The 23,260-nt window shown below is 53.0% G+C and overlaps 1 protein-coding gene across 2 annotated transcripts; it reads left to right on the top strand.

Annotated features, from left to right (window-relative positions):
* The first annotated feature begins 16,971 nt into the window (after positions 1 to 16,971).
* On the top strand, positions 16,972 to 22,255 carry PDZK1IP1 (PDZK1 interacting protein 1). Of its 2 annotated transcripts, XM_036893127.2 has the most exons (5): positions 16,972 to 17,292; positions 19,421 to 19,529; positions 21,303 to 21,398; positions 21,922 to 21,967; positions 22,083 to 22,255. In XM_036893127.2, the coding sequence occupies exons 1-5, from the start codon at positions 16,974 to 16,976 to the stop codon at positions 22,137 to 22,139; spliced, it is 627 nt and encodes a 208-aa protein (XP_036749022.1). In that variant the 5' UTR covers positions 16,972 to 16,973; the 3' UTR covers positions 22,140 to 22,255. The 2 variants fall into 2 exon arrangements, with proteins under 2 accessions (XP_036749022.1, XP_036749023.1); XM_036893128.2 differs by having other exon boundaries at positions 17,008 to 17,292; positions 21,922 to 22,255.
* Positions 22,256 to 23,260: the final 1,005 nt, after the last annotated feature.

Here is a 23,260-nt window from a genome sequence, read left to right as displayed (position 1 = left end):
CCTGGACTCTACTATACTTGCATGCTGCACCCCTGGGCCTGAGAGTTGGAACACAAAAAGGAAAGTCATGGCAAGAACCTGTCCCTCCTGAAATGGGGGACCCTCCAAGGCTCAGCGGGTCTTTCAGGGTGGGATCCCACCCTCTACCCTGAGGCTTCCCCCTTAGGCTTTCCATTCTTTCCCTTCTGCCAGGCCTCACTGCAGGGGACCTCTTTCTTCTAAGCATTATGCACCCACACTTTTGGCTTGGGGCCACCCGTAGAGAGTCCTTTCTGTGTATTAGGTTCAGGTCCCATGGCTGGGGCAGTTTCTCTTATCATAGGTTCCAGACAGATAAAGTTCTCAGCTGAGGAGGGTCTCAGGTTCCCTGATGACTCAGTGGAGGCTGCAGCTCTGAGGCCTGGCACTTGAAGATTATGGGTGCAGGTCTCATGTGGGCCCAGGGACAGAGGCTGAGACTCTGGGAGTAGTGAGGGGAGGCTCAGGAATGGGGCTGCTGTTCAGAGGTAGGGACTCTGGGTTCTGGGGAGGCCTCTGCACATGGACTATTGAATCATCGGGGGCCTCAGTAGATCAGGTAGCCTTTCCAATGGAGTACTACTCCTTTGATTCATTTAACAAATATTTATTGAGCTGTACAATGGGTCAGGTATTATCCTAGGTACTAGGGATCCAGCAGTGAAGAAAAGGTCCCTGTTCTTGTGTTGCTTAAATTCTAGCAGGGAGACAGTAAACATAGAGACACATACAACCATCTTGATTGTAGTGTTGATACAGTTAATTAGAAGGTGATTAATATTAAGGAAAACAGATGTGCCAAGAAGGGAACTCAAGGGGCACACAGGTAAGTAGCTTCCTTGGGGTGAGCCTTGCTCATCCCAGCACACTCTGATCTTGGCTGCCTCCATCCTACAAAGCTTCCAACTGCAGCTGGGAGGGCAAAGGCATGACCACGCGTGGGGACCACACTCTGGCCTGGAGGGAAGCTCTTCAGCTCTTGGAAGACTCTACATGCGCCTCTCCCAGGCCCAGGACAAGGAGGTCCCTGGGCAGTGAGGGTGGCAAGACTGAGTCCTGAGGCAGGGTAGCAATTGTGGGGAGGCTGTGGTCCTGGGGGTCGTGGTGGACAGGCCCTAGGCCCCCTGCCTGGCCTGTGCTCGCAGGCCTGAGGAGCAGCATGATGAAGAGACCCAAGAGAGAGAGAGGCGAGGGAGGCTAAGCGCACTCAGAGGTAGGAGAGCAATTGGGAGAGGGGGATGTTTTAGAGACTAAGGCCAAGGGCTATTTGGAGTAGAGGAAATGGTTAGCCAAGCCTGACTCAGCTGAACCGGTAAGCAAGAGAAGGCCTGGAAGGGTTGCCTGGATTTGGCAACATGGAGGTCACGCTGACTTTGGTGAGGAAAACATGGGGGGGCGGAGGGGGGGAGTAGAGGCTGCAGCCTAACTGCCATGATGGAAGAATGGGAAGGGAGGAGCAGCCACCTCCAGAGGACTTTTGCCTGAAGAGGGCCAGGCAGTTCACATCCAGAGAGGTCACCAAGAGCCTGTCAGCAATGTGGCCACCGGGCAGAGGCTGTGAGGCTACTGACTGCCCAGGCGGACCACATGCTTGGAGATAGTCTACACTAGTGTCCCCATTTCCAAAAGTGGAGATTGAGGCCTAGGGAGGAAGAAGGCTTCCCAGGGCCACAAGCAGTGGACGCCTTGGCAGGGCAGGATCAGACCTGGCACAGGGCCCTTTCAACGTTTGCTGAACGAAGAGTGTCCCCTGTATGGAATCTTCTGGCTCGGAGTTGAGGCCAGCATGGAACAGAAGGGTGGAGGGGGTGGAGGGGTGGGAGTTTGGCTCATTCCTACAAAGGTGCCCTCTCCAATGCCCCCCACCTAAAATCACAGTCCTGGTTGGTCAGGGGCAGTGGGCTGGCAGAGGGCTGTGAGCTGCTCTTGTTAGCATGAGCTCTCTTGTGCTGAGCCCCAGCAACCTGGTAATCATACTGGACTTGGGTGTGGTAGGTGGGGGTGATGCAGATCAAGAGACTGTTTATCTGGTCTGCTCATAGCAGCCTTGACTCCTCGTGCTGCCCACACCCCCTGTCCTACTTGCAAAACAAGTAATGGTTCTCCAGGAGCTGGCATTCCCCACCAGCCCTGAGGCCCATGTGAGCCAGGCAAGCACCTCTGACCAGCCTATGGGGACAGGCCATGGTCCTGGATGCCGTGTCCAGCAATAGACGTTTGGCCATCATAAGTCATAGTAAAGAAAGGAATACTTCAAGCTCATAAAGGGCATCTCTCTGTTGTCCAGGAGAGGAAATGAGGCCTAGAGAGGGAATGGGACTTCACCAAGGTTACTCAGGATTTGAATTCAGGCCTGAGTCCAGAGCCAGTGCTCAATGCCTCTCAGGAGAGGAAGAAGAAATAGCCAATACGTAGTTGGTGTTCTTAGAACAAAGAGGCCTGTGCCAGGCCTGGAGCAGTAGCACTCTGCTTGTCCAGCAATCTGCCCAGGGCCTTGAGCAATCAGGGTGGGCACTGGAGAGCTTGCCAACAGCTACAGGCTTGGCTTAAGGACAGGCTTGTGGGCAGTGAGAGCAGTCACTGTGGTGTAAGCTCAGGAGGGAGTCACCAGGACATGGGTGGAAATGAGCAGGAAAGGTGGCTGGGCCACAGAAAGAGCTTGGCCTTTGGTGTCAGACTTAGGGTCTAAGTTCCAGGGCTGCCCCTTATTGTACCTGCTTTGTGACTTTGGGTAAATCACTTGACCTCTCTGAGCTTCAGTTTCCTCATCTGTTAAATGAAAATGTTAACATCCATCTCAGTGCTGTCATGGGATTTCAAAATAATATATGTAAAGTGCTTGTGTTTTATAGAAGAAGCCATTATTATTGCTAGAAATGGGGTTGGCATAGGGCTGTACTTGGGAATGGCAGAAGGTAAAGGGCAGAGAGGAAGTGGGGACAGTAATCTTTCATAGCAGCAGGAATTCCTCTGGACCTGTGCCATGCTGGGCAATACTGGGGAGCCAGCAAGGGACCTTCTCTGTCCCTGTACACAGGGGGCTCACAGGCTGGGTGGAACTGGGGTAAAGGGGAACAGACACAGCATTAAAATCCTGGAGGCAAGAGCTGAGAGAGAGAGGCCCAGTGGCTGTAGGAGACCTGGCTCTGGCAGTGAAGGCCCAGAGTAAATGTTTGCTAAATAGAAGGAGTTTGAGGAGGAGGTAGGGGAAGGCTTCCTGGGGGAGGAGCCATTTTCTTTTTTTCCAGGTGTCTTTGCAGGGAGGCACAGCCTGTCTGTCCTGAGCATTTTCTTTCAATGGCAATTCAAGCTGCTCCAAGGATGCCGGTCCTCCCTCCTGGGTGCCCTCCACCTGCCCAGGTCACCTGGGGTCTGGCAGGGCTGGGCTGCTGGAGCTACCGGCGCCCGACGCCCGCCAGGACATTCCCTCTGGTTCCGCCTTTCCCTCCCCACTGGCTTGGTCCAAGCCCTGCCTCCCACCCCAGCTCCTGGACCTCTTCGTCTACACAATAACAGGATGTGCTCCGTTCGGAGAGAGGAAGTGGGGAGGACGGCAGTGCTGATAGCACACTTCTGACTCTCCATGCCTCACGCCCCTTTTGGACCAGCCTCTGAGGCTGCCTCCTCCCCAAGGCCCTGTCCAGGGCTTCTCTCTGGGCTCAGAAGAGATGAGTTTGGGATCTTTAGGCTTCACTCGGCCTGTGTAAGCCCATGGAGAGACTTACACTGGCCCTCTGCACCTCCTGCCCTCCTGGCTCAGCTTTGCTGGCCTGGAGACAATTATCTGAGACACTGAGACTCAGGCAGGCTGGAAGCTTTGGTCTCCAGGTATTTTCTGAAATCGCTGGAGTTGGTGGACAGGCAGGTAGTCCTCAGCCTCCACATCAGCAGGGCTCCACCCACCCACCTGTCTCCACGTGGGCCTGATCCAAGACAGTGGGGCGATAGAATCAACCATAAGGTCCCCCTCATTAAACGCTGACTGTGCTCTGCCTTGCAGAGTGTGGGTTAGGCTGCACAGATGGGGAAACTGAGGCAAAGAGACTGGTCTAAACTCAGCATGAACTAGGAGCTAAGCTGAAGCTAAAACCCAAATCTCCTGACTCCCGGCCTGGAGCCCTCCCACATCTTTCTGTGGTGATGGAGATGTTCTCTGCTGGCCCTGGCCAATCTGGGTACCATGAAGCACATGTTGCTTTTGAGCACTTGAAATGTGGCTAGTGCAACTGAGTAACTGGGCATTCATTTTGTTTAACTTGAATTAAGGTAAATATAGACCTGTTAGAATGTTCACCCCCCAGGGAAGAGCAGGCTTTGGTAGAGGGAGGCTGAGAGCCCCCAGTCTAAGACCTGGGAAGCTCAGGACAGGATGTGGGTCACCAGAGGTTAGCCTCACCTGTGCTCAGTGTCTGCGGTTTACACCCAAGGGCGGTGTTTCCAGCTCTTCTGTCTCCTGGCTCAGCCCAAGAACCCAGGAGCAGTTGCTCCCATTTTACAGATGAGGAAACACTGAGGTCTGAGAGGTTAAGTAATGTGCCCAAGGTCAAGAGGCTAAGAGAGAAACCCAGTTGGGATTCTGACCCAGTCTGTTTGGGGAGCCAATTCCCTCACCCCACTGCAGGTGAACCCCCAAATACTGATGTGATCATGCAGAGAGGTGCCACTGAATCCCAGGCTGTTAGGACAGGACCACTGTGAGGGGAAATCAAGGAGGCTTCCCCCTCATACATTGTATGTGTGTGTGGGGGGGTTACATGTTACTGTGTGAGTTTCCCTGATATGGGGGGGATACCATTTCTCCTGACAATCTCAGTTATGCAGATGGTAATCTGAAGATAACAGTCCCACTCCTTTGCCATCCCATTACTATGCCCTCAAAAGACCCCTGTCTTTCTGAGACCCAGTGAAACTACGGGACCAGGGTGGAAATCTCTTTCCCACCCCATGCCCGGTGACAGCTCAGCCAGCTGAGACCCAGAAGTGCAGGGCCCTCAGCCCTTCCCAGCCCACCCTCTGCAGCCTGGGACCTGTGGTGCTACTGGGTCCCAGGCTCTGCAGGATCTCAGGGGGCTGGGCCTTCCGCCCTCCAGCCGTTCCCACACAGGCCGGCAGTGGTTCCTTCGCTCAGGGGGCTCCGCCCCGCTCCCCAGCAATCCCTCAGGAGCTGGAGTGTTCAATGGGCTATCAGGCTTCCCCATCACTCTCACGCCCCCTCTCCATTACCCTGAATAGGTGGGATCCAGACAGACACAGGCACTCCCAGCCCCAGGCCCCCAGGCAATCTCTTCCAGGACCACCTGGGACCTCAGAGCTCAATGCCCTGCTACCTGCCTTCCCATGCTCAACACTTAAAGTCCTGAGAGCCTGTTATTCTGTTTTTTGGCACGTTCTAGAGCAAAGGATATGCTAGGGGCCAACATGCTGTGATCGCCCTGGTTTATGGTGCTGAGAAGACTGCGAGTCTAATGACAGGTAAGAGGTGAGGTCTCTAAGATCCTGATTCTATCACCTAGGAGTCGTCATCCAGGGGCTGTAGCTGCTCTGCCTCCCTCTGGCTTTTTGGTAGCTGTAGCAGATTCTATGGGGCAGCGCAAGGAGAGGGAGGGCAGAACAGGGAGTAGGTGCCTGGCATGGTTATTTTTTGAGGGAGGAAGACAGTGTTGGCCACACGACCCTTTAGGGCCACATCTGCTCAGTTGGGACTCCGCCAAAACTGGGCTGGTGGGTCCAGTTGCCCAGTGTAGGCGGCTGCAGATGGGGGCCTGGCTGGCAGGTTTTCTGTGTGATGCTAATGAGGGAAACGGCAGGCGAGGGCGGGAGACAGAGCTTTTGTCCTGCGCTTGTCCTTGCTGGAGGGTCCTCAGAGAGAGACAAGGGGCCGTCTTCAGATGCAAGTGGCTGTGATTAGCCTGTCCGTCATTCACTTTGATGGCTCCTGGTGCTCTGAGGGTGTGGGCAGCATCTTGGGGAGGGAAGGGGGAGCAAACTCCATCCTCTGCCCCTCCCTGTTTTCCAGGGAGTGTCCAAAAAAATCATGCTTGTTCAAGGTCAGAGTGAAAACGCTGTTCCATTCTTTCTCTTACATCCTCTCTTAAAGGCCCGTTGAACCCCCCAGGTGATAACATCCATCAGCTCCTACTTGCCCCTCTAAGCCTTTGCATAGCTGAGATGCCCCTTCTGCAGACTCACCAGTAACAGCTCTGTGTGTTAAACATCATCTTAGGTGCTGCATCTGCTGGTTCCCCCTAAGAGCTGGGGTCGGTCCTACTTCTGAATTCACAAAGCCCCTCGAACCAAATCTGGGTGCTACTTGTCATCTGCCCATTTTGAGTCCTTGCATCATCGCCCTATTTGCCTGTGCGCTGGTGAGCTCTGGGTCAGTGTGTCTCCAGTCACTGGTGGCTCCATCAGGCCCAGGATGTGAGGAAGGACACATAGGTGTTCAGTAAATATTACTGAGTTGTTTCATCAGATTGTCACAGTGAGTGGGCACAAATGCATCATCACCTTAATTTTATTATGGACATTTCCAAATGCATGTGAAAATAGAGGATAATATGTTAAATGGCATGAATCCATCACCAACTTCAACAATCATCCACATGGGTAATGTCATTTCATCTATACCTCCCTCCCTTCCCCAAACTTCCTGTCCTCAAAATGGATTGTCATGGAGCAAATCCGAGACATCATGCTGTTTCATCTGTAAATTCAGTTGAAATCTTTATTAGTTGATTTAATTAAAACTATCTACTCAGCATCCACTCTGTCAGAGTATGTGCTTTGGATTCATGTGCATTTAGTCTTCACAACAATAGGAGATGGATGCTATATCCCCATTTTACTGACAAAAACACTGAGGGTCAGAAATATTAAACTAAGAGAGTAAGTGGATCCAGAGTTTGAATCCACATCTATTTGATTCCAAAGCTCTTAGGTATTACATTATACTTCCTCCTCACTTTAAAAAAAAATTACCAAAAAGCAATGAGTGCTGGCTGGTGGAAATGTAAATTAGTTCAACCATTGTGGAAAGCAGTATGGAGGTTCCTCAAAAAAATCAAAATAGAAATACCATTTGACCCAGGAATTCTACTCCTAGGAATTTATCCTAAGAATTCAGCAGCCCAGTTGGAAAAAGACAGATGCAGCCCTATGTTTATCACAGCACTATTTACAATAGCCAGGAGATGGAAGCAACCTAAGTGTCCATCAGTAGATGAATGGATAAAGAAGATATAGTATATATACACAATAGAATATTATTCAGCCATAAGAAGAAAACAAATCCTACCATTTGCAACAACATGGATGAAGCTAGAGGGTATTATGCCTACTGGTAAATTCCTACTCATCTTTCAAAGCTCAGTTAAGAAGTCACCTCTTCCCAGAAGTCTTCCCTGATCTTTGTTTTCCCCAGGGGAGTTTAATGGCTTCTTCCTTCGGGTTCCAAATGTAGCCCTCCTTCACAGCACTCATTGCTTTATTTTTTATTTTTTATTTTGGTATCATTAATCTACAATTACATGAGGAACATTATAGACTCCCCCCATCACCAAGTCCCCCCCAATACCCCATTACAGTCACTGTCCATCAGCACAGTAAGATGCTATAGAATCATTACTTGTCTTCTCTGTGTTGTACAACCCTCCCCATGCCCCCCCTGCATTATGTCTGCTAATAGTAATGCCTCCCCTTTTTTTACCCCTTATCCCTCCCTTCCCACCCATCCTCCCCATTCCCTCTCCCTTTGGTAACTGTTAGTCCATTCTTGGATTCTGTGAGTCTGCTGCTGTTTTGCTCCTTCAGTTTTTTCTTTGTTCTTATGCTCCACAGATGAGTGAAATAATTTGGTACTTGTCTTTCTCTGCCTGGCTTATTTCGCTGAGCATAATACCCTCTAGCTCCATCCATGTTGTTGCAAATGGTAGGATTTGTTTTCTTCTTATGGCTGAATAATATTCCATTGTGTATATGTACCACATCTTCTTTATCCATTCATCTACTGATGGACACTTAGGTTGCTTCCATTTCTTGGCTATTGTAAATAGTGCTGTGATAAACATAGGGGTGCATCTGTCTTTTTCCAACTGGGCTGCTGAATTCTTAGGATAAATTCCTAGGAGTAGAATTCCTGGGTCAAATGGTATTTCTATTTTGAGTTTTTTGAGGAACCTCCATACTGCTTTCCACAATGGTTGAACTAATTTACATTTCCACCAGCCAGCACTCATTGCTTTTTGGTAATTTTTTTTAAAGTGAGGAGGAAGTATAATGTAATACCTAAGAGCTTTGGAATCAAATAGATGTGGATTCAAACTCTGGATCCACTTACTCTCTTAGTTTAATATTTCTGACCCTCAGTGTTTTTATCAGTAAAATGGGGATATAGCATCCATCTCCTATTGTTGTGAAGACTAAATGCACATGAATCGAAAGTGCCTAGCACACAGCAAGAATTCCTTCAATAAGTGGTAGCCGTTATTTGTGTTAGAATCTCTGTCACCATGGATTGAGCTGGAGGGCAGGTCCCTGAGGCTTCCTATGTGTTTCCTGGCACCTGGGACAGGTAGAGGAATGTGGTGGGGCAGCCTCCATTTAGCCAGGGAAAAGGCAGACTGGGTTTTGTCATGGAGCCCTAGTGGCCCTGCCCAGCCAGGGACAAATTCTTTGGCAAAGAGAGGCTCTGGGTTAACTTGTGGGCTATTTAAGGGTGCTAGTAAAATTTGGGGAAAATTACTTGATTTTGTCTTCTAATGCATATTTATTTTGTTTATTTTTAAACTACAAATTCCCACTCAAATAAACATTTCTTATAGAAACTCTGGAAAGAACAGAAACAGAAAAAAAAGTCACAAACTCAGCACAGCTCACCAATAAATGTTTTGTTGTATTTCTTCCCCTTAAGAAAAGCGTTTTTTTTTTTCAACTGCGAAATTGTAATTGTGTTTCGTTTCACTTTTGCATGCAGCTCCCAGCCTTTTAAAGTCATATTCATTCCGAAAGTCAAAATCTGACCTTTTAGACAAAAGCTCCTGGCTTGGAATGGCTGCATGGTTTGGGTGTGGCTTCTTCTAGGCTGAGTTAGAGGTGGTGAGCAGAACGTGCCTGCAGTGCCACTCACTGCCCTGCTGGGGCGTTGGGCAGGGCCATACTGTTCAAACACCTGATGCCGGTTTAGATGTAAGTGCCCCTAATATCTACCAAATCTACCGCTACAAGGCGTTCAGATGCGTTATTCTCCACCCAGTGTGGTGCAACATTACTGGGAAACAGAGGCTCAGAGAAGTGAAGAGACACGCTCAGGTCACACAGCTAGTGGTGGGTGAGGGTCCTGAGCCCCAACTCACTCCTTCTGGTCCCAAGGGACTCCCACACTGAGTCGTTCACCCCTCTCCTGCCCCTGCTCTGCCTCCCCTCTGCAAGCTCACAGCTCCTCTTTGCACACTTGTAGTGAAAGGGAGCTCACCACCTTCAGGGCTGTCTCTGCTATCACTAGACTGCTCTTGAGACAGGACACTCTCTCACCGAGCCAAATCCAGTGTCTCTAAGACTCCTGCCATCACCCCCAGCTCCGTGCTTACAGGGCACAGAGCCAGTTTCTCTCTGACCTGGGACAGCCCTGCAGATATTTGGGGTCAGAGACCCTTGAGGCTGCTCCTTTTCAGGCTGAAAATCTCAGCTTCTCCAAATATTTAATAGATTAATGGCAAAATTAGAAACAGGGAAAGAAAACAGTTTTAGTTGGGATGAAATAAAATCAGTCACATGACTCCAAAGGCCCTGAAATGTGAGCCACACCTGAGGCTTGTAGTGTGATCACAAGTGTTACAAAGATGATGTGGGTTGCTTCTTTATTTTCCCTTCAGTTCATGTGAAGATCCACTCCTCACCCATTTAAGGAGGCATTTCTTAGGGCTTGGCCCTAGCCCAGCTTCTCACTCTCCCCCATCCCAGCAATATCATGCCTGCCTAAGGCCTCAGTCACCATCTGTAGATGCTGAATTCTAAGCCTCTGTTTCCAGCTCAGGTGTCTCCCAGGAACACCAGGCTAACACACGGAACTGCATCCTGAGATGTCCCCCAGGAACTGTGAACACAGCCTGGGTGCACTAGAACACAGCATTCGGCACATTGCCCATGGCTTGTCTCATCCACTCATGTGAGTTCCCCTGGGGCAGGGCTCTGTGGCTACAATGCCTAGAACAGTGCTTAACCCAGCACAGACCCTTGGGAGAGTTTTATTGAATGAATGAATATGTGTGCTCTTCTCAACTTCAACCTGCTGCTTCTACTAGTACTTTCTAGTTTGAAAAATAGCACGAACATGTTGTCCAAGACGAGGATGAGGTACTACTGTGACTCTACTCCCCTGAGTCTTTCACTCCCGGCAACCATGCAGTCACCTTAGCCTGCCAGATACCCCTTAAATTGCTCTTTGGTCCCCCCACTTGTCTCTACGCACTGTTCCAATCCAGCCACACATCCACCCAGCCCAGTGTTTGGAGAGATCTTCATGAAATTGCAAGATTGCCTGTATCACATCCTTGCCTAAAACCCTATAATGGCTTGGCATTATCTGTAGGGCAAAGACCAGACCTCTTAACAGGTCCTGCAAGGCCCTCAAGACCCCTCTCCTTACCATCTTCTGCTTTCCACACTGGCCCGTCTCCCATCAGCTCCTCCTGCCTGCATGCCCTTCCACCTGTTCTTCTCCAGCTGGGAAATGCTTTCCCCTAGATCAGCACTTCCCATCTCTCCTTGTGTCCCAGAAGAGCCCTCTATCTTGTCCAACATCTCCCAGATGTACATCTCCAGCCCTCGCCTTTTAACATCAGACTCACATATCCATCTCCAAACCAAACTTGTGATTCCTGCCTCTCCTCCACCCCCACCCGCCAGGCCTCCTGTGGATAAAATGAGAGTTCCTGTGGCCAGGATTCTCACCTGGCTGTGATTGACTAGCTCACTGCACACCTGTGGGCAATACATAGCTGTTGACTCTATAAAAAGAGCTCCACCCAGTGCTCTGGGCGTGACACAGTGGCAGGGCTGCAGGGCTGTAGGAGAGCAGAGCAGAGGCTAGAATAGTGGCAGCACCGAGGACAGAGGCCCAGAGGATGGCTGTGCAGGACGGCTGTGCAGGCAGAGAGGCCCAGAGGACCATTGTGCAGGATGGCTGTGCAGAGAAGCCCAGAGGACAGCTGTGTGGACAGAGGGGCCCAGAGGCAGAGACTGGCTTGCTGCATACAGACTTGCTCTGAGTGAATGGGATTCTAGTGACTGACCTGCCACCTGGAAATAATGTTGGGTATAACCCTTTCACCCCAAGAATGTTTTGCTTTGATCACACTGAATCCATAGCGAACTTACCTGGGGCTGAAACCCATTGGCAAGACACCTCCCCATCTCAGTCTATTGAAGCTGAATGAATAAATGGACTTAAGACTTAATATTACCTTTTCTCGACTTCCTAGAGGGCTTCCCCATTTATATACTTTTAGCACCCTCCTTTGAAATATTTGGTTCAACTGTAATTAGGTAATTATATAATGTAAGCTCTATCTTACTCAGTACTTACTGTATTTCCAGTCCCATAGTAGACACTAAATATAGGATGAATGAAAGCAGGCCAGGATGCTGTTTGGGAAGGTGACCATCAAGGAGGTGTTTGACAGAGAGACTCAGCCCTGGGTAGGACATAGGGGTGCCTAGAGTTTAGCCCTATCTTTCTTACTACCTTACTGTGGGACCTTCAGTTAGTGACTGTCTCTTTCTGGATCGCAGTTTCCCCAGCACCATTCAGGATGAATCTTTTGGCCAAGAGAAACTGATTCTAGAAGTCAGCACCCCAATGTGGATCCACTGCCAGCCTGCAGCCCTTGGGTGGGGAAACAGGGCTGTGGGGGAGCTACTGGGCAAGGATTTGGCCTTGGACCTCTGTTGGCAGGCTGGGCTCTTGGCAGAGGCCCAGGCCTTTAGCTTCTTGGTTGTGTGAGTAGGCAGCAAGAGGAGGTGATTGATCTTCCACACTGGGGTGTCCCAGCCATAAATCTCATTGGCCCAGTGGAGTCGCCTAGGACCCAGGAGTCACAGCCAGTACATTCCTTGGCTTGACGGGCTCTGGGCTGGTGCTGTCTGCCCGTTCCAGCTCCCAGGCACAGGGCCCTCTATAGGGACCCATCGATCTGACCATGGCCTCCATCACTGAGCCCAGAAAGCCTCTGTCCATAGAATGCCAATCTTTCTCCAGATATGACCTTGAGATCATGTGGCATGGCTTTAAGCAGACCTGCCCCAGGCTCCTTGAGGGTCAAGGCTTCTTAACCCTTTTTATGCAGTGGAACCCTTGGGCAGGCTGGTGAAGTCCTGGGCCTCATCTTAGAGTAATGTTTTTAAGTGCATAAAATGAAACGTGTGGCATTGCAAAGGAAACCAATTATACTGACATATAGCTACTAAAATATTAAAAAGATAAGTTTCTTATCTTATAAAAGATATGGTAACTTATGTGTACCATTGTAATGTATTAAATAACTAGTGGAAGTCTAGTCCTGATGACTGTTATACTTCCATAGTGATGACCGAAATATCCAGATATTTGCAAAACTCTATGGAGATATGAAAATGTCACAGAGGGGCTGTGGTTTGTTGCCTTTGCTCCTAAAGGAAGAAAATGGTAAATTTTAGCTAGTGGTTAGGGAAACAGAGATGTAATGTTTTCCCCCGTGCAAGCCCATGATCCTCTGTGCTCTGCCCATAGGCCCTTGTAAAGGGAATACGGAGTGAAGGGGAGCCAGCAAATGAAATGCTGAGTCCAAGAGGAGACCTACCATAGTCCTAACCAGCTCACTCCCTCAGAACCTGATTAAAATATGAAAACCTATCAAGTCTCTTAACAGAGTCACAGAGTCACGGACTTCCAGAGCTGGAAGGGCCAAAAACCCCTCTGCAGACACCCATGTTGGGTGACCTGGCTCTTGGCCTCTGCTTGCACACTTCACTTCAAGGGATGGGGAACTCACTCCCATCGCGCCGGACAGGTCCAGCCTCTCTGAGCTACAGTGACGCACAAAGATGAGTCAGACTCAGGCTCTCCCTTAACACCAGAGGACAGAAAGGCAAGGACCCAGCCAGAGCGAAATGTTTCTTCATTCAAGAATTGTTCTCCGAGCTTCTGCTTTCTGCCAGGCCAGAGGCCACCACTGAATATGCTGAGACTTACTTTCATAAAGCATTTGTTGGGTGTGTGCTCAGGTGCTGTGCTCAGTTCTTGTGTGCGGAGGTGGGGGGTGTGATACAGACATGACGCCTTCCCTCTGGGGAGACAGACAGTAAACACACAAATCAATATGTAATTGCAGTTTGTGATAATGACTGTGAAGAAATGAGCAGGGGAGACTCACAGGAGTGACTTCAGATCGGGGAGAAGGGAGGTCAAAGAAAGCCTTTTGGGGAAAATAACATTTAAGGCAAGACTTGGAGGCAAATAGGAGGGGAAGAGTGGTGCAGGCAGAGGGGAGGGCCAGCAAGGAGGAGGCCCTAACTTGAGAAAGCTCCTGGCTACTGTGTTAGCAAGTGACTGGAGGCCCTGGGGCAAGCTGGAGAGGAGGGTCAGGGCAGGTTCTGGGGTCTTCAGTCAGCTAAGAAGTTTGCATATTATCTTAAGAGCTGTTGGAAGCCCTTAAAGGGTTTAAATAGGGTCTGTGTAAATGAATAACACAAAGACTCTAGGAGTTCCCAGGCTTGCATCAAAGGCACTAAAGAGATGAAATATGAGTGAAAAAAAGCCTTTATTTATGTGCTCTGAACACCCTTCTTGAATGTGGTTTTCCTCAGGTTGAGCTCTGCCTGAATGCATTTCCAAAACTGTCTTTCTATTTGGTCCAATTAGGCTAACTTTTTTCCTAGCATCACCTCCTCCAGGATGGCTTCCTTAACAATTTAGTTGTTTGTGTTTCTCTGCAGCGCATCCTTGAGCATGCACTGCGTACAGCATCACTGCCTGTATACATGTGTCAGTGTCCACCTCCCTTCCTCCAAGGCACCCCTGGGAGGCGGTGGATGTGGGGGCCTGGAGGGAGGGGAAATTGCAGTATCTTCAGCTGCAAACTGGCCCCCTCTCCGTCCTGCCTGATGAGGCTTGGATTGGAGCTGGGCTCTGCCACCTGCTGGCAACAACTGGAATGGCAGGCAAGATGTGTAGGGAGAAAGGCGACCCCCCCTGGCAATTGTAGGTCCACTGTGGCTTTTCTGAAAGGTATTCATACAGGATCTAGCTAGACCTTGGGCCTATATAAGGGGGCCTGATGATTCAAGGTGGCAGAGCTGGCCTGGGAAAAGGAGGGAGGAACTGGGCATTAACGGAACAGCAGCTCAGAGATGGGGACACAGGGTCCAGCCCTGTGGGGCTGCTGAGGCCTGAGTCAAGATCTTGGGTCCAAGCCAGACCAGCAGGAGGCCCAACGTGTTACCATGGGGACGCACGGCTGTGTCCAGACAGCTGGGGAGATGACCCTCCCCCCCAGCTGGATGAGGACACCCAGAGAGCAGAGAACAGCCTCAAAGCCAAATGTCCACCCACACCCCCCTTTTCCGGAACAACTTGTTTTGCTCTAAAGCTTGGGACTTTGACCTGGGAGGTGTTTTCCTCCTGTTGGCCACCTGATGTTCTTCCTGCTCATCCCCCTCCCACCACCCCCAAGCATGGCCCAGGGAGTTCTTGCTCTTCCCTGGGTTCTTAGGGAAGGGGGATGCCAGGACGAAGTAGGCAGGACCTGGGACCTGGGGACTGGTGGGAGAGGCTGGCTTGCTCCTGGGGGCACTGGCCGGAGTCGGGGCCACAGCAGTGACTTCTCTGCCCATCTCTTCTTGGACCTCTCCTGGGCTTCTGGGACATCCCACTCTTCTGGGTCCTTCCTCCGGCTCCCTCCTGACTTCCCTTCCTCTGAAAGACCCGTGTGCGCTGGGGCTCTGTTCTGGTCCCTCACTTCCCTCCTCTCACAGCACACACCACACGAACATACCATACACACATAGATACATACCATACACCCCCATACACACTCACACACACACACACACACACACTCCCTGCAGAGACCGTGTGCTCTGTGTGTGCTTCATGCCAATGCTCTGCCACAGATGTAGCTCTCTACTCCAGACTCAGGATTCCTGCTGCCTTCTGGACATTTCCCTTTGGGGATCCACAGGAACAGTACAGCTAAGCTCACCATTCCTCCCCACCCCATGAAACTTGCTCCCGCCCCTTCTGAGGCACCACCATCTACCAGCTGACCAAGCCAGAAACCTGGGCGTCTCCCTCAGCAGCTCTCTCTCCCTCACCACGCACTCCCAGCTAGTCGCTGTGCTCTAGCAACCACGTCCTGTCTATTCTGCCTCCTGAACAGAGGTAGAATAGCTTGCTCCAGTCCCACTGCCATCCCCTGGCACAGGCCTGGTGCCGGCTAGGTGGCTATTGTAGCAGCCTCCTCGTGACCTCCCTTCCTCCAGCCTCGACACTCTTCTTTTGTTCTCCACTCTGTCCAGAGGTGTTTTCTCAAATGCATATCTGACCATGTGACTTTCCTGCTCAAAACTCTCAGAAAAGGCACCAGTGGGTGTTGATTAAATCCAACCCTGTTCCTTGCATTCCAATCAGTGATTCCCTGGCTGTTCATTAACATGCATAATGCCTACTCTAGTCAAACTTTGTGCCAGAAAACTGTGAGGACACCATGCTGGGGTTGGGAGGGAGAACAGGGCGTACATGTATGGAGGCATCATTCAAGCCAGGTTCCCCTAGATCACCCTGAGACACCCCATCTTTGGATGGTAATGGGGCCCACTGTGCCTGCCTGCATGCACACACACATGTCCACACACATATGGGAAGAAGAGATGGGGCGTGATGTTGGAGTCCTGCAGAGCCATCCTGCAATAGAAAGGGTGCACAGGAGGTCCTGTGAGCAGCAATTTGGTGGCTTCTGGGCAGGGAGGCTGTGAAGGGGCTTCCAGCTCACACCCTGGCTACTAGGGACCCTCCATCTCTGAGGCTGCTGGATCCTTCCTTCTTGATGTCTGTGGAGCCCGACTCTCAGCATGTCTGGCTTCCTGTACTTCTGGTGTGGGGTGAGGCAAGGAGACAGCATGACCCTTGACCCTGAGACAGGTACTCTGGTCATTTGCAGTCCTGAGGTGGAGGGCCTGATGGACTCCATGTGATCCTGGGATTTGAGGGCCAGGGGTACAGAGCCCCAGATTGGACCCTGGCATCTTGGGGTGTCTTTCCTTTGCCCTCCACAGCAAGCTGTGTTCACCCACTTCTCTCCCTGTGATGGGTGGAGATGGGTCAGAGGTATGTGTCAAGGCCTCTGACCAAGCCCAGATCTTGTCCCAGGGAGGCTCCGCCCAGCTTCCAGGGACCACATTGGGGGCCAAGAGGAAGAGCTAAACTCTGCCAGGTTGCTGGGCTGGCAGGGAAAGCTGGGGACTGGGACCCTCAGGCCCCCTGTCATGGTCCCCATGGGAGAGGGTGGGTTTAGAGAGCTATGGAGATAGGCGGAGGGTGGAGGGACAGAAACCAGGGCTGTGTCCCAGGGTCTGGCTGGACTGAGCAGGGACTGGTGAAGGGAGAACAAGAACTAGGCTAGGCTCTGGGGAGGGGGACAGCTCCGACCTTTCCCTAGCCTCTGGGGTTTTCCCGCACTCCCTTCTCCTGAGCCAGCCAGTAAATTTCTTAATCCCTCTGTCAGCCTTCCAAGAGGCCCTGCCCTCTGGGCTATAGGAGCAATAATGTGTCATTCTTTTCCTTGGGGCCCAGCCCCACTGCGAGGAAGGGGGAGCTGACGCCCCAACTCTGGGGAGGTCTGGGGCTTGGAGGTGAGGTCCAGACTCTCCCCACTCCCCTGTCCTCACACCCACATCCGTAACCAGCCTCTGAAAGATGACCTCTAATGCCAGCTCCAGCGGGCTGGGCACCGGCCAGGGGAAGCCAGGGCTGGCAGCTCATTACCATGGGAGGGAGGGCAGTTTCTCTCCGCCTTCCCTCCTCCTTCCTCCCTCGCCTTCTTTCTCACCAGCTACACTTCTCCAAGCCTGAGCTGAGCCCAGGCTGGTCTCAGGCAGACACCGACAGACTTCACAGAAGCCCCAGCGGCTGCTCAGATACCAGCGGCAGGAGGAAGGCCCAGAAGCTGTGTGCAGCCATGTCTGCCCCGGGCCTGGTCATTCTGGGTCTGCTCACGGCAGTGCCACCTGCCAGCTGTCAACAAGGTAGCACAGAACTGGGCCTACCTGGTGGCTGTGGTGAGGAGAGGGCTGGGCTGGGTGCTAGCAACCCAGGGGTGCATGGGGTAGTCTTTGGCCTCCCTCACCATCCTTGACACCTACAACTTGAAGGGGGAGCAGCGACTGGGCTCCCTGGAGGAATCTCCAAAGACAGAGACCTCTGAGCCAGGCTTCTGTCTGTGCCCTGTTTTCCATGAATGAAAAATGTGGGCATCAGGGGAAATGTTGGGTCTGGGACTGGGGAGAAAAACTGAAAACCAAGCTCTTGGAGTGGAATTGCTTGGGAGATGGCTGGGTCCTGAGGACAGGGGCTCGGGGGCTACAAGGAGGCTGGGAATGGGGTCTGAGCCACCCTGCAAGGAGGCTTGTTTCAGGGGAGGGGCAGTGTCCCCAGGGGTTTGCCTGTTTGGGCCCAAGTCCACCTTGTTTCAGCTTCCTGGGCTAGGGTAGGGGACAGTGCCTCTGTGCCCCCAGCCACATACCCAAGCTCTTCATCGAGCTCTGCCTCTGTCTTGTTGTGTGGCCTTAAGCAAATCACTGTTCCTCTCTGAGACTCAGTTTTCTCACCCATAAAATAAGGACAATGAACCTGTCCTGTCCACTTCCTGGGGCTGCTGCCAGCTCAAGGGTTCTTGGGAACTGAAGATCAGAGGGGTTGAGTAACTTGTGTAGGTCACACAACAGAATAAGAAGGGACAGCTCAGATCACCTCTCCTGCCCCAGCCCAGGCTCTGCCCCTTGCACTATATGCTCAACCCAGAGCCACCCGAAAGGAGGAGCAGGGGACTGGGTCTTGGGTGCATCTGGAGGCAGTTGGCTGCAGGGTCAGGGGCCTCGCAGGGCTTGAGCCCTAACCTCCAATCCCTGAGCACCACTGACCTGAGGAAACAATGGGCCTGAACCATCATTTCTTGGAGCAACAATGAATCTAAAACACTGCTTTTCGACAAGTATGGAACTCAGCGTAACCACACTGTGTATCTTCTGTTACCCAAGGCCTGGCCTAGTCACAGGCCAGAGTTCCCAGACTCCTGCCTGCTTCCCAGTACCTGCTAGGCTCAGAGAGAGCTCAGAGAAGAGGCAGGGCTTTCACTACAGCAGCAGAGCTTTAAGGTAGATTCAGGGAAGAACTTTGGAGCAGAAAGGAGGCAGAATGAGGATTTTGATGCCCAACCTGAGCCCCTCAAATATAGCATAGCAGTAGGGATTTAAGTGTTTTGGCCTAGAGGCAGGACCCCTCAGAAAACTCCTGCTGGCCTCTGTCCCCTCCTGAGACCTCTACCTGCTGTTGTGTGTCTGGCCTCTGCAGGGCTGAACTCCTTCTGGCTTGTGAGCTCAGTGATGCCTGGGGTAGAGGAGAGCCCTTTGGGGCTACCAGTGGCTGACAGCAGAGACTTCTGGGACAACTTGAAGGTTAGACACCTCAAAGGTCAAAGGTCAAAGTCAGAGACACTACATAGATGGAGCCTCACCTGGTCTCTGGCCTAGTCCCCTGGGCACCCAGTTGGATGAGCCAAAAGGGGCTCAGGTTTTGAAGCCCTTTTCTTGGCTCCCAAGCGCCAGAGGGGAGCTCATCCTTCTATATTGCCTTTCTAAAGACATTCTGTCCTGCCCTTCTCTCTGGCACCTCTGGCAGCCTGGCCTGTGCGGCACTCCCACGCCCTACCTAGCATCAGAGAAACCTTGTTCCAGAACAGGATCTTCCAGATGCCAGCCCCATCCTATCAGCTCTGGGCTGCTGGAGGCCAGGGAAAAGGAGAGCCACCCTCATCTGGCAAGACCTAGGCTGGCTGTCCAGAGGGCTGCCCTTTGGTCTCTGGGGCCCAGGTGCTCCCTGGGGGGCCCTGCATGTGACCCATGGCAGGGAGCTGAGGCCGTAATCTCTCTGGATCTCCTTGGCTTCTCATTCCTTCTTTGAACTCCTGTCTTCTTCCAAGCCACCATGCCTTGCATCACCTCAGGAGGGGGTCAGATGGTTCTTCCCTCTCAGAATGTCTCCTTTGCTCCTGGCAGTCTGCTAATGGCCCAGCACTTGGAGCACAAGGCTACTCCCTCCTCTGTTCTGTATTTGGCAGCCCCCACTGTGGCCCAACCCCTGCTACCCTCTTTCCAGGCCTGGGGAACCTGCAGCCCTGGATGCAGGGCCTTATTGCTGTGGCTGTGTTCCTGGTCCTCGTTGCAATCGCCTTTGCTGTCAACCACTTCTGGTGCCAGGAAGAGCCGTGAGTGCTGCCCAGGGGCTCCAGGGTGTGGGCCGGTGCCAGCAGGGGGCCCCCAGAATTACTGCTACTGCCCTGGTAGCTATGAGAAGGGCCTCAGAAACCCTGAGGCCAGTCCTCTCACTGTGCAGAAAGGACCTGAGGCCCAAGCACTTCGTGATTAGCACTCAGGCTTGCTGGCTCCTAGACCTGGTTCTGCCAGTCCCCACAGCTCTGGTGCTCACTTACTGTAAGCTGTGGGGAAATGTCTCCTCTGCTTGGAGTCTCAAGGTTTCTATCTGTGTAATGGGGACAGTGGCCTGGCCTGTGATGGGGGTTGTGGAAACCTTTGAAAGGAAGGTTTCATCCTTCAAGGTCAGCTGTGGCGATAGAGAGGGGCAATGGGACAGACATATCCCTGTGCTCCCAGGTTCCCAAAACAGGAAGGCAGGCAGGCATGGAAGGGGTCATCACAAGCACAACTACTGGGGCTAGAGGACAGAGTGAGCACGGGGCCCGACCGCACCTGCGTGCACTCCAAGAAGGCTTCCCAGTGCCCGTTTATCCTGACACCTGGAGACTCAGCGGGTGCCATTCTCAGGATCGAGCGGCGTGGGAAGAACACTGCAGTCAAAGGAAGAGTGTGCCTGTGGCCCTGTGCCAGGGCGCCGACCCTGGGCAAGGCTACACCTGCCCCCAGCTCTCACAGAGGCAGCCTAGGGCCTGCCTGCCGGCAGGAGCCTGCCTGCCCATTGAGGAGACACAGCATCTCATGGGTGGAGAGAGGGCCTGAGCAGCCTGAGATAAGCTGGAGAGGTGGGCAGGACCCAGGCCGAGCAGACCCTGTACACCAGCGCCCTGGACTCTGGGCTTTATCCTCCATGCAGCAGGAACCCAGTGAAAGCTTGTAAGCTGGTCTTGGGTGAGATGTGGCCTGAGCAGAGGCACTCTGGCCCCCATGGCAGATGCATGGGGCAGGGACCGGTTTACAGGGAAGGGGAGTGATGAGGAGGCTGGGCTCAGGCAGCAGGACTGCAGAGGCAGCAGAGGGGACAGGGCTAGGAGCCGTCTGGGAGGCAGACCCCTGGGAGTTGGTAGGGCGGACAGCAGAGGGCAGGAGGGAGAAAGGACAGGGATGACGTCCAGGCTGCTGAAGGGAACCCTCACTGAGACAGAGAACACAGGAGGCAGATCTGGGCAACTGCTGAGTTTAATTTGGGACACACTGAGTCTGAGGTACCTGTGGGGTATCCAGGGACAGAGGAGCAGTGGTAAGGGTCCCTGTGAGAGCAGTTTCCAGGCAGGTGGCAATGGGGGCCACACTCAGTGGGTTTAAACTTGAAAAACAGGCCAGGAGCTTTTCACTGGAAATGCTTCCATTTTCAACAGGCTCGCCTGTGGTGGCTGTAGGCCAGGCCTGCTCCTGCTGCTTGGGGAAAGCCCTGGGGAATTCTCGAGCAGACAGAGTCCTGCTGGCTCTGCTCTAGAGGCTGAGCTGAGGCTGGAAGGAAAACGGCAGAATGTGAAGCGGCAGTACAAGGCCTTGCACAAACCTGAAAATCTCAGGCTGGACCTGAAGCCCCCACCATGCAGCATGGAGCGGGGTGTGGGGGCCTGTGGAGTGGGGTCAGGACCAGGCCACTGACAGGGGCCCTGCTGGAGAGGGGGCTTCTCCCCAGGGGGCCTCTCCCCTTGGACTTGTGAGAACCAGAGCCTAGGGCCTGACTGGATGAAGGGAGGAAGGTGAACAAAGACAGAGGGGACCTGGGGAGCCCTACTGATGAGCCTCATTCCCAGGGAGCCCACAGACATGGTCATGATGGCTGGAAACAAGGCAGAAGGCATCCTGGTAGGCATGGATGGAAAGTACTCCTCGATGGCGGCCAACTTCAGGTGAGGTGCTGGTGCAGGGCTGACTGCCCTGTGCTCTGGGGTCCCCTGGGTCCAGGTGCTTCTGGGTGTTCAGTGAGGGATGGGGGCTTTGTGAGGACTACAGGGCTCCATGGGGCCACAAAACCTCAGTTATGGGGGAAGGACTAGTAAGGGGGTGGGGGCTTGGTGCAGGAAGGGGCTGGGAGGGGGATTGGGACTCATTGGGAGGTGCGCAGTGGGGAAAAAGGGGGAAGGGGAGAAGGTGACTCAGGATGGATGAATAGGGGTACTCAATGTAGGGAGAGGGATCAGTAGGGGAGGGAGCTCAGTGCACAAAGGGCCCAGTGGAGAACCGAGATGGGGTTCAGGGAGGTCATACTGAGAGGCCACTGGTCTCAGGTGCACCAGGCCAGAGGTGAGCAAGGGAACTCCCTTCTGGGACCCGACCATTTATTCTGGAAGATACTACCCTCATAAGTGCACAGCAGAGCAGGGAGAAGGGGATGGGATGGAAGGTGTCATGACCCCTGTCATCCTCTTTCAGGTCCAGTGAACATGAGAATGCCTATGAGAACATCCCTGAGGAGGAGGTCAGGGTCCAGGTCACCCCCATGTAAACCCCGCCTGCCTGTGGCCCGAGGCCTGGTCCCAGGGGTCTGTGACTGATGCTCAGCTCACCACCCATGTTACCCCTCCTCCTCACAGGAACCCACAGTAAGGGCCCGATTCCTCCAACTGCACACTGGCCCCACCCTCCCTTGAATTGTACCAGCCAAGGTGGGAGTTCAGGCTGGCACCACCTGTCTGCTGCATCTCTCTGCCCCGAACCGTGAAAATGGCCCTTATTTCTGTGAAATAAAGATATTTTGTACCTCTGGGCCTGATGTTCCAGGGCTCAGAAACAGCCCATCAGGCTTCCAGCCAGGCCCCATCTTGCTTTCTGAATCATAACAATCACCTTCCCAAGCCCCTGTCAGGGTGGCTTTGGAGAATTACCCAGGAAGGCCTCTCTGGGGAGTCCCATAGACCCAGGAAGCTCACTCACTGTACCCTTCATTCCAGGCAGAGGGCCCCTGGAAAGTCCATCTCCCCTGACCTGCCCTTCCTGACTGATTCTGGCCCAGTGCCCCCACGGCCAGCGGCCTGCGTGCCTCCTGCGGGTTCACTCCTCTCTCAGCCGTCCAGCTCTGTCCTTCCCCCCATAGCCGCGCTTGGGCTCATAGTCAGCAATGCCCAGGACTCGGGGAGCCCAGGCTGGAGTCTGAAGTCCCTGCGACTGGCTGTGTGACTTCGGGGCAGTCACTGTCCTCCCTGAGCTCTGTTCCCCCCTGCGGGAGGTTTGGCCAGTCTCCCCCAGAGCTGCAGTCGGGGTATCCTTGCCAGTGCCGCAGTTCCCACTCCCGAGTGGGGGTGGCCAGGGAACTGGGTCCCAGGAGAAGGATGGAGAGAGAGGGGAGAGGAGGCATGACTCAGTGGGCTGGCTGACCCTAGAGGCCCCGCACCCCTGTGACTGTCATTCTTATAGGAGCAGCCTCCACATCAGGTTGTCACCCCAGGAGCACTCCCAGATCCAGGAAAGTGGGGCCAGAGAGCAGGAGGCGGTCCCCCGTGTCTCCAAGCTCCCCCTCTGCCACCTGTCCTAACCTGTCCCAGCCCCTCACTTCACCATTACAGCCATGCCTTTGCTGTTCCAAGGCTTCACCCAAATATCCCTGGGGGGCCCATCTGAAATCTGAACAATCCCTTCTCACCTCACTGGGGTCTAGTTTGCAGCCTGCCGCAGAGGGAAGAGGCTTGAGCAGAGGGATGGCAGGTCTTTGCCCCATGCTTATCCATGCCCTGCTGTGTGACTGGAGACAAGTGTCTTCCCCTCTCTGGGCTTC

The sequence above is a fragment of the Manis pentadactyla genome, chromosome 4 (genome assembly GCF_030020395.1).
Source record: "Manis pentadactyla isolate mManPen7 chromosome 4, mManPen7.hap1, whole genome shotgun sequence".
Classification (NCBI taxonomy): domain Eukaryota; kingdom Metazoa; phylum Chordata; class Mammalia; order Pholidota; family Manidae; genus Manis; species Manis pentadactyla.
The sequence above is the reverse complement of the archived record's forward strand: the minus strand, read 5'-3'. Positions and strand labels throughout refer to the sequence as shown.